The sequence below is a fragment of the Eulemur rufifrons genome, chromosome 8 (assembly GCF_041146395.1).
Source record: "Eulemur rufifrons isolate Redbay chromosome 8, OSU_ERuf_1, whole genome shotgun sequence".
NCBI classification, from domain to species: domain Eukaryota; kingdom Metazoa; phylum Chordata; class Mammalia; order Primates; family Lemuridae; genus Eulemur; species Eulemur rufifrons.
The window spans coordinates 94,345,052-94,356,317 of NC_090990.1; the positions used below are offsets into that span (position 1 = coordinate 94,345,052).

The window sequence follows — 11,266 nt, forward strand, 5'->3', positions numbered from 1 at the left end:
AAAAAAATCTAGGATAATTGACCATACTTGGGCACATATCAGACTCTCTAAAAATGTTGTATGAATTGAAGGAAATAGACACCTGATGAAATAACCCTTTCGTGAGATGCTAACAGCCTGCATGTACACAGTCATGAAAGAAAAAAGGGAACAAACAGGAAAATTGTCTCCACATCAAAAGTACTACATTATCAAAACCAGCAAGATGCCACAACCTACATGAAGAGGCAATACTTTCTCTCATTTAGTGACAGGCACATGGTAGGTACTGAGCATCCTTGGGTCTTACGCCACAGAGCAGGTCAAGCGGCTTGAAGGAAGAGAAAAAGCACTTTTCCACAGAAAAACACTCTTTCCTGGTGATGGGCAGTGGGAACTGCCGCTGAGATTTCAGAAACCACAACTCCTCACGCAGGGAGGAGGATCACAGGGCTTCTGCCCCGCCCCTCCCCCTGAGCATGGACCTCAGCGCTGAAAATTCCAGTCATCCCCGATAAATTCTTCAGCAACAGTTCCCTACCAGATGCTGAAACTTAACATTACGCCACAAAACTAGCAAATGGGCAGCTTTCACCCCCACCCCCCCTTCCATGACTGGCACATGCAAAAGGAGTCGCGGCAAATTAGGCATTTAGGAAGTGACTGACACCTGGAGCCGGTTACCTGGAGTCAAAAAACAAACAAACAAAAAAAAAAAAAACCTGCATTCTTTTCTTTAGTAAGGAAGCAGGCATTCCCCCTTTAAAAGACCTTCCTCCCTCTCCCATGGGAGCCTAGCAGGTAAATAACACCAGAGCTTCCTTAAACCAATTCTAAAGAACCAGGTGTCCAGGCTACGCTCACTCACCGGCTTCTCCTCCTCAGGAGGGATCCGGGAAGTAACTCAATCCAGCCCTACGAGGTAAGCATGGGGGAGTCTGCAGGTGGGAGGAGGGGGTTGAAACCGCTCAAACTTTGCAGTTGCTCTTTAGCAGTTCTGGGCAGGAGCTCGCAGAATTATATACTGAGAAGGGAGAGTCACCCTCCCTAACAGAAAGGCCCCCAAATGGGCCTAACCCACCAGCTCTGGGTCCGGGATGGCTGCGCATCCCATCCGCTCGGACGTGCCCCTTCCCGAGTAGTGCCCTCCCCAGAGGCCCCTCACCTTGGCCTCAAAGCAGATGCCATGCTGGAAGGCGTCCTCGTTGTGCAAGGGGATCCGCAGGTCGTGTCCATCGTCCACAAGGTTGTACTTGGTCTTGCTGGGCATGGTGACCCGCAGTGGACCTGCTCCTCCAGAGGCGGCGACGGCTGCAGGAAGGGGCTGGCGAGACCCCGGGGAGAGGAGACGGGAGCTGGGCGCGGCGATGCGCGGTGGGGGCTGGGGGCGCGGGGCAGGGGGCGCCCTGGCCGCTCGGCGGCAAGGCGGCGGCGGGGGCCGGGACCCGGAGCGGTGCCGAGGGCCGAACGGCAGCGGGCGGCGCGAATGCGGGCGACGCGAGCGGCGCTGTGGCCGCGCAATTCCTGCCGGCGAGGAGGGCGGCGGGGGAGGTGGCGGCGGGATCCGGCGGCGCGGCGCCCCGGCTTGGGGAGGGGAGCGATGGGCGCGAGGCCCGAAGCGGGACTGGGCGCGGCGCCGGCCCCAGAGCAGTGGGGTGGACGGCCCGGGACGAGGAAGAAAAGGCGGTGGTGGCGGCGGAGCGGGGTGCCTGTCACGGAGACGCCGGATCAGCCGCCAGCGAGCGGCTCCTCCTGCGGGGCGGGCCCGGGCCGGCTCCTCCCGCCGGGCGCCGAGGCCCCGCCCGCCTCCGGGTCCGCCCCCGCGCGCCCCGCGCTGCCCGCCGAGCAGGTGAAAGTCCCCGGAGCGCCGCGCCCCGCCCTGCCAGCGCTCCGGGTCGCACGACCCCGGGAACTTCGCCCCGGCCCCTGACGGCGGGACCTCCGGATCCCAAGCTCAGCCCGGTTTTCTTTTTACGGTCAGGTTCTGAGCCGGGGTTGCTGATAGCCACAGCAGCATCGCCTTGGAGTTTTTGTTTTTGGAGAGGGGGAGGGGCGGTGTTTATTGTTTTGTTTTTTGTGTTACCTGGAAGGCCCGAGTCCCGTCCCAGATATCCCAGATCTGGGCCTCATTATGTCTGAGCCCCCTTTCTCAGGAGGCAAGACTGTGCCCAAATGGGGAACCATCTCAGGCGCTTTTTTGTTCCTTTGAGCAGTGATATGTGACTTGTGATAGGGTTGAGTGGTGCGTTAGGGGAATATTTAAAAGCCTTGTGAAAATGGGGTAGGCAAAAAAGGAATACTAAAGACAGGAGAATCCAGAACATTTTTATGCTCTTTAACAACTGTCTATAACTGAGTATGCACAAAATATTCTTCCAAGTTCTTTCCAGCTCGTAGTATATTATTGTTCTATCGTATTAATAGTAAATGCTTGAGTTGAATTTGCCTATTGTTGAGAAGGGGGCTTGTTCACTTTTCTCCTTTACATGAAGAGTTTTTGAGAAAAGTTGCCTAATTATTTCCAACTTGGAAAAGATTGGATTAATAGGTTGTAACCTATATGTTCAGTTTCTTTACAGTACAAAATGTGTAAATGAAGGAGTCGTAACAGGAGTTAGTGACTACATATTCGTTATTATCTGTTAAACACCATAGGTAGAGATACATGATAGCTGTGATTTACATGGCTTAACATTACTCCAGAATCTCCAAAAGTAACCAATCAGGCCAGTACCAAAGCCAGTCGAACCTGACATCACTTAGACCAAATGGGCAGCTCCTCTGTTGAATGCATCACTTTAAACCTGCTTTTAATGCCTTATTTTTAGTACATGAGTCAGGCATACTAGATCACCATGAGAAGCATCTTCTTATTGCAAATGAGATACATGTCAAGTTCAGGGACTGTGTTCCACCCAAGGCAACTCACAGACCAAACATAATTGATTGTTTGTTGTACAAGCAAGGTGTGGAATCACCAAGAAACATCACAGTGAATCTGCTTGTAAAAGACATGTCTTCCTATGCCATTTCCATAATATATTTATATAAGAGAATACATTATTGCTGTAGTTAATATTTCTCATTTTGTCCCATGGTATAATTGCCCTTTCCTAGATATAGCCTACTCCCTATCTGCTCAAATTACTGGTCAAGATGTAGCATCTTCTGGGATATCTCCTTAAATAAAAGCAAACTGATGACTGGGAGAAATTAATCACACGCATTATGCTGTATAGACTTTATTATATTCATAAATATTAGTAGGAACCAAAAAGAATTTGCACTGAGGAAATGCACCACTAACCTTTTTATAAATACAGGACATGAAAGTCTAATCAGGCATGTTTGACTTCTTGAATGTCAAAGTGGTTTTAATATGCATCATAAATGTGCTCCTCTAAAACCTGGCACAGTAACGCAACAACTTAAAGGCAAGACCTTAAGTAACTACTTCATTTACATCTCAGATTCTCTCCTGATTTTAAAATGTCCTCTGACTCTCAAGAGCCTTTTTTTCTAATTTAACTTGAGTCTCACTGGACTGCTGAATTTACCAGAATTGCATATCTTAAGTCTGTAACACATTGTAAACACAAACAGACTGAAACCCCAAAGGTATTTCGGGATCTAGTAGACAGACTACTACATAGTAGCCATTCAATAATTATTTACAGAGCTGAAAATAATAGGTAATACTCATTTGCTTTCTCTATGTGTCAGGCATTGTTCTTAGAGTCTTACATGTATTATCACATTTACTATTCACAACAACCCTAAAGTTAGCCCCATTTTACAAAGAAACTGAGGCACAGAGGGGTTTACACAACTTGCCTAAGGTCACACATTTAGAAAGAAAGGCAGAAAAAAAAGAAAGAAAAAGAAAGGCAAAAGGAGCCAGAATTTGAATCCAGCTCAATTCTTTGTCAAAATGTGAGTCAGGCATACCTAGATTGCCATGAAAAGCATCTTCTTACTACAAATGAGATACATGTCAAATCAGGGGCTGTGTTCTATTTATGTACGTATTGTAGCTAAACTATATTCATTCCATTTCAGTTAGATGAAATGTTCCAACAAGGAGAGGCTTGTTCTCAGCTTTGGCCTCCACCTAATCTAATGTCAGCGCCACACAGGCATGGAAACACCCTTCTTCCAGAAACAATGGGCATCCAAAGTAATTTCCCTTTTTTAAGCAGAGATTTCAAGCTTGTTTTTACACCTTTAAATATAAACAAATTTCACCCACAGCATTTCCAAATCTATGTAAAAAAAATCAAGTTTTATGTCTTATAGTGAATGACAGGTACATGTATTACTTTCCATACCCTCCTATATTTTAAACATTGCATAATAAAAATTTTAATCTGAAGTACATTTAATTAAAATATAAATTGTCAATCATATAATATTTCCTGTGTTAACTTTGTTCAAAAGTTAATCATAAAAAAAAAAAATCCTACATCATAGAACTTTAGAACTGGAAGTTTCTTCAGAGATTTTCTAATCCAGTTCCTTCATTATAAAGAAAAAGAACTGGAAATCCGGAGAGATAAAGTTATTTGCCTAGTCCTGACTATGGACTAGAGCTCCTAAATTGTTAATCTTTCTACCACACAATGATGGGTTATGAATGAGTTGACAGCAAACTTTACTTTTAACACAGACTTGGAAAATTTTAATTAATTTGAGAAAATTAATTTTCTTTTGATCATAAATACCTGCTTTGCCATGCTAAGCATTGCACTTACATTATCTCACTTGACAGTATGAGGTAGGTACTATCAGTATCCCCATTTTACAGATGAGGAAACTGAGGCTAAGGGAGGGAAGTAATTTGTATAGGTCATAAAGCAATGCTAGGAATGCTTGCATGAATGTAGCCATCAAGGATTGAAAAGTATGTCAGTTGCTCAGATATACAGATAGATAAATACTGCTCAGATATACAGATAGATAAAACTCACAAAATCTTTGTGTAAATAATATTAAATATTAATACACAATTATTTCTTCTTCTTCTTTTTTTTTTTTTTTTTTTTTTTTGAGATGGAGTCTGTCTCTGTTGCCTGGGCTAGAGTGCCCTGGTGTCAGCCTAGCTCACAGCAACCTCAAACTCCTGGGCTCAAGCGATACTCCTGCCTCAGCCTCTGAGTAGCTGGGACTACAGGCACACGCCACCATGCCCAGCTAATTTTTTCTATTTTTAGTAGAGACAGGGTCTCACTCTTGCTTAGGCTGGTCTCGAACTCCTGAGCTCAAGTGATCCTCCCGCCTCGGCCTCCCAGAGTGCTGGAATTACAGGGGTTAGCCATGTCACCAGCCAACACACAATGATTTCTGACCATTATGTAACACTTAGTTTCAAGAAGTTCAAATTATTTTTTCACGATACCATTTTTACCTGACAGTGTTTCTCTGGGACATATAGAGTTGGAAATCATTAACTCATTTTAAAAGGTGGCAAAAAAGATATTAAGTAATTTCTTTTTAAAAAAAAATTAGCATCTTCCATCACTGATGGTCTCTACTTCAAGTTTGGTTTATTATGATCTTTTACTGCATGAGCAATAAAGGAACGATTTGGGATGTTTGCCTCATAAGAAAGATTATTCTAAAAGGTGCCACAGATTGCAATGCTGACCTACACATTTTTTTTCCTCTTAATTGAAGCTGACTTCAGCCACTCCCACCCTTATACCCAGAGCAAGCCCATTTCCTATGGAGTCATTTATTTCTGTTTATAAGGTTAAGTCTCTTTCTACAAAAGTATACATATTATGCTTTTTAGAAATGGAATACTCTTTCAAAGTGACTTCCAGATAGGAATACCTTTTGGGTTCCAAGCTTTCCTCAACAGCTAGCTGATGCAGAAAAAATTGGAGGAGAGAAGGTCAGGTGAGTGGGAAACAGTAGCCAGAGCTACTTCCTCCTGTAGCACTATCTGCACTCATCCCTGGACCAGAAAGGCAGGAAACAAATAGTATCAAAGGTTGTGGACATTTTCAGAGGGTCTCCAGGCTGCCCAACAGCCTTCTTGCTCTTGGACTACTTGTGGGGAGTTGGCAGATCTAGGGTAAGGAGCAAGGTCTGAAGAATTTGGGGTTGAAGAAAGGAGATTAGGTTTCTGGCAAGGTTTGAGTTCCCTTTCTCATGTAGATTTGTCCAGTGATCTCTCCTGAATGGTGTAAACACCCCTGCTTTTCTAATTCAAAAGATTCTTTTTCAAGTGAAAGTTAATAGCGTCCTGCTTCGTATTTCAGGTAAGAACTGTTTATTAATTCAGCTTTGGGTCAAAAAGCCTTTTGGTCAAAGGCAATAAAATCATATTTAACAAATATTTTTGCTATAATTTCCCAGGCGTAGTGGGGAACAGAGAGAGGTATACACCCTGAATGAGACAGACTCTTAAGTGCAGAAGGTAATGTGTGATCTGAGCATAAAAATGAGAGGCACCCATCTAAGTGTCATGGAGTGAGATGAAGGACAAAATCACTGGGGCCTGCATGGTCAGGAAAGGCCTCTAGGAGGGCAGCAAGCTTGCATTGGGCTTTAAAAAGGGGAAAATTTTTTTGATTTAAAAAAAAACACAGCAAGAAGAGAGCAGACAAGGAGACAGGGTCTGTGGAGACACTAATCTGCAAAATGTCCTTAGGGGACAGTGAGGAGATAAGCTCACAGGATGGAGAGTTCCTACTGGAGAGCACTTGGTGATAAGGCCTGTAGCAAGAGTCTGGAGACAGCCAGGGAGGCCTTCAACACCCGGCTGAGATGAGTGCTCTCCATGGGGAAATGTTTGAACTGGAATGTGACCCAGGGTGCTAATTCAGAAAAATTACTTCACCACCACCACAAAAAACCAACAACAACAAGATGTGCCTTTTTATTTAAGCTACAATTGAAAAACATCTGGCAGTAGAGGCAGTAGAGTATAGAGAACATCTATATAACCATCTTCTGTATTATAAGGTTATATAGAGCGTTGACCAGATAGTCCTGGTGTTGGTCTCCTATACCCACAGATGAAGGATGCTGAAAACAAAGCCACAACCAATTATACCTCACTATGGTATAATTGCTCACATTGCTCACTTCCAGATGCTTTTTAATTCTCACTTCTATTCCACTTCAGCTTTGGTCCTTCTCATGGAGGGACAATTTGAGTATTATTTATATGGTCCTTTGTTTGGTTTCTTTGCTTGTTCATTTATTTGTTTTAGTGCACCATAATGGCAAAGAGATCCTTTTTTTTTTTTTTGAGACAGAGTCTCACTTTGTTGCCCGGGCTAGAGTGAGTGCCATGGCGTCAGCCTAGCTCACAGCAACTTCAAACTCCTGGGCTTAAGCGATCCTACCGCCTCAGCCTCCCGAGTAGCTGGGACTACAGGCATGTGCCACCATGCCCGGCTAATTTTTTCTATATATATTTTAGTTGGCCAGATAATTTCTTTCTATTTTTAGTAGAGACGGGGTCTCGCTCTTGCTCAGGCTGGTCTCGAACTCCTGACCTCGAGCGATCCACCCGCCTCGGCCTCCCAGAGTGCTGGGATTACAGGCGTGAGCCACCGCGCCCAGCCGGCAAAGAGATCTTGATGGAGAATTTTCTTTCGTTTAGCTCCTCTACTGAAAACTGATTTTAAGACCCTCACTTTTACCCCTCCAAAGTTAGATCTCTGTTCCTAAATCTGGGACTATTTGCATTAGTTATCTATTTAAAACACAACGTAAGCCCAGCTGTTAAATTTAGAAAGTTGGGGCTTGTCTGCTCAATTAAATCTATCCTATGTCATTGTAACTGATCTTGGTTCCTCTTTATAAATCCCACATTCTTAAGATGACACAAGGGATGTAAAAAGACTATGAAAACCCTTGGAAATGCAGTAGAAATTAATGTTATTTTCAGATCTTTCTTTGGAGGTGCAAAGCTTTCAGGTGATTTTGTAGTTGCTTAAAAAATAACTCTTCCTCTGCACCTCTCCCCTCCCCACCCCCAACTAGTGTGCTTTTAAAAAGCAAGCAAGAAAGAAGCATACAGATGGGCGGTGCAACCAGATGTGTTTGGGCACTTAATTTCCCTTCCAGGTCCAGGATCTCCCACTTTGGGCTTTATGCATTCTGAGAGCTCCATTTCAGTTACCTTCAACTTTGATTAGCATAACAGGTTCTCACCACACTCTAATATTGTCTTTTGAACTCCACACAAAGAGAGTGGCACGGTATGTTTTTTAAAAATTACAAGCATTTCAGGATAACTGGCAAATTAAGTGTTCGGCCTCGAGATCCAGCTTTAGCAGTTTTCCATCATTAGCAACTGCCTCATTCCCTTAAAAGGTCTTGTAATCTCTTTTATAAATCCCTTGACATCACCAGCTGGCCCCTCTCCACAGCACTCAGAGCATTTTTCTTGAAACAGTGCTGGAGGGGCCTCAGAATTTTCCACCTCTCTGAGCAGCCGTGCTGTGCCATTCACTGGCCAAAGGCGGCCTCTGTAATTTGAGCTCCCCGTACATGATAACACTTTAACTGCTGCCAAGTTTAATTCAGAACAAATGTTCCTCATGTTCATACCTTTTTGGAAAAGCAGCCCAGTTTAACAGCTAGAACAGTGATGGGGTCAGGGTGAGAGTGGGGTGGGTGGGATCTCTAAATGCAAAGCTGATTGTCTGGACTAATAGGCTGGGCTACTGTGGTCCAGTCATCTGCCTGCCCATGGCCCTATGTCCATTTGCATCCACCATACATTCCAGGGCAAGTTCTTACCAAGCCCAGTGGTAGAATGGAGTATTCTAGTTAGTCAAATATCCTGGTTAGTGGAGAGTTAGCATGAATATAGGGTATACCAATGAGAAGAAGAAGGCTATCATAAAAAACACGTTTCTGAACAGATACGTATACACCCATGTACATAGCAGCATTATTCACAATAATTTCCCAAAAGGTGGAAACAATTCAAATGTTCATCAACAGATGAGTGGATAAACAAAATGTAGTGTATACCTGCAGTGGAATATTATTCAGCCTTAAAAAAGGAAATTCTACCAACCTGAGCAAGAGTAAGACCTCATCTCTACAAAAAATAGAAAAATTAGCCAGGCACAGTGGCATGCACCTATAGTCACAGCTAGTTGGGAGTCTGAGGCAGAAGGATCACCTGAGCCCAGGAGTTTGAGGTTGCAATGAGCTGCAGTGACACCACTGCATACAAATGGGGGTGACAGAGCAGCAGGGGTGACAGAGTGAGACTGTCTTCAAAAAAAGAGGGAAATTCTGACAAGCTACAGCAAGGATGAACCTTGAAGACATTATGCTAAGTTAAATAAGCCAGTCAGAAAAGGACAAATGCTGTATGGCTCCATTTATATGGAGTGCCTATGATAAGCAAATTCATGGAGAAAGTGGAATAGAGGTGACCAGAGGGGTGGGAGGAAGAGCTAATGTGGAGTTAAATGGGTACAAACTTTCTGTTTGGGATGATGAAGAAGTTATGGAGATAGTGGTGATGGTTACACAACAATGTGGATGTACTTAATGTCACTGAATTGTTAACTTAAAAGTAGTTTAAACATTCTCTTAAAAAGCATGTTTCTGAAGATATTATAACACTTCCTTAAATAAGACGTTTAGGTTTCTTGCGGAACTATGAGGTCACTGTTACAAATTTAATTATTCTGCTGATGAGGAGAAAAGTTCTAGCTAATAGTTGTTCTAATCCAGACAATCGTAAATCAACAAGGATGTACTACTTTGTGATGTTCAAGTTCTTTGAGAGACTAGTTGGGATATTAAGCAGACAGATAAAAATGCTACACTTTGGGATATTAGAATACCTGAAACCCCATTTGAGACCATCTCAGGTGCTACCTAAGGCAGTTTTTATGGTTATTTCCATGGAAATTTTGACAGATTTTATCACTCAAAGGGTTATATGAAACTGGTTTCCATCTAAACATCAAGGGTAGGGTAAAATGTCTCATATTTCCCAGGTGTTGGAGAGGGATGTCATTTTAGTCAGTGTGCATTTAGTAAGTGCCTTCTATGTGCCACTGTCATGTGAAACATCTGACTATTCAGCCAACATATATTTATTAGTTGCTGAGTGTGTGCCCTGTGAATGGCTCTGTACAGTGGAAAGAATGGATGAAACGATCCCTCCTGCGGAGGAATACACTTTGATCTATCAAAGAGTTAAGACTGGTATTCAGATGGTCCAAAAATAAAGCAGTAAAAGTGCCTCAAAGGGTACAAAAGTGATGTCATGGAGTTCAGAGAAGGAGAGATCACTTTGTGTGGCAGCCAGGGCTGGGTGGAGGTGGGAGTGGGAGGAGACACAGAGAAAGCTTCATGGCGGAAGCAGTATTTGAGCTTGGCATTAAAGGATTCCATTACTTCCACGAGCAAGATCAGAAAAGGGCATTCCAGGTGGACGAAACAGCCAGTTAGAGTCTTGCTGACCACCACTTGATATACTTGAGGCCAGAGTACCTCTCAGTTGCTTCTGTGGATGTATTTGAGGTTACCTGAGACTCCTCTGTGGTCAGCCAGTGGGTTCTGCCATTTGTCCACTGAGCTCTGCAGCCCTACTTGAGTTAACTCCAGGGGCCTGGCCACAGAAGTTTAGAAGGGAGTTAAGTCAGGCTTGCCAAGACCAGTCTGAGCTCAGACCTTTGTCCTGTGGCTTTGTATCCTTGGGCCAGAAAATGATGGGGGTCCCAACAATGGACTTTTCCTCCTATTTTAGCCAATAGTGGAAAAAGAGTCACAATTCCTCACAGAAAAGAAAGACAATGTCATGATACTCTGGACAGGGAATGAAGCCTGAACTTGCCTGCAGGCCTGTTTTACACGTTTGTGCATGCATGCACACATGCACAGGTGATTGCAGGGGCAAGAAAGAATTGCACCACCGCTGTTCTGCACTCACCGGCACCCTGCACCCCAAGACAAAAGGATAAAATCCTTTATTTCACAAAGCAAGTTACCTGTTGACCTCTGACCATACACACTCTCATAATGCATGCGTTCTTGAGGTCTGCTTTTGTGGAGGGAAGGTGGGCCTGGCCCCTCATGGAGGGGAGAGGAAAGCACATGTACCGATCTGTCTCACATTAGAAGGCGCCTGGCACTTTTACTGATCATATCTCATTTAATCCTCACAAGCACTTTGGAGGCCAGGGATTACTGACTCTTCTTGTAACTAAGAACAAAGGCTTCAAACTCATGTCCATTGGTTCCAAAGTCCATGTGGCATCCAAGTACAGAAAAAGATGTAAGAAGAGGCACCAGAGGC

General features: G+C 44.0%; 1 protein-coding gene across 3 annotated transcripts in view; it reads right to left on the reverse strand.

The window, feature by feature from the left end:
• Positions 1-1,365, reverse strand: part of LOC138390738 (carboxyl-terminal PDZ ligand of neuronal nitric oxide synthase protein) — a 283,588-nt gene extending 282,223 nt beyond the window's left edge. For all 3 annotated transcript variants that reach the window (XM_069480285.1, XM_069480284.1, XM_069480286.1), the window contains exon 1: positions 1,145-1,365. In XM_069480285.1, the coding sequence (XP_069336386.1) occupies positions 1,145-1,249 (105 nt within the window). In that variant the 5' untranslated portion in view covers positions 1,250-1,365. The remainder of the gene's footprint in view (positions 1-1,144) is intronic.
• Positions 1,366-11,266: the final 9,901 nt, after the last annotated feature.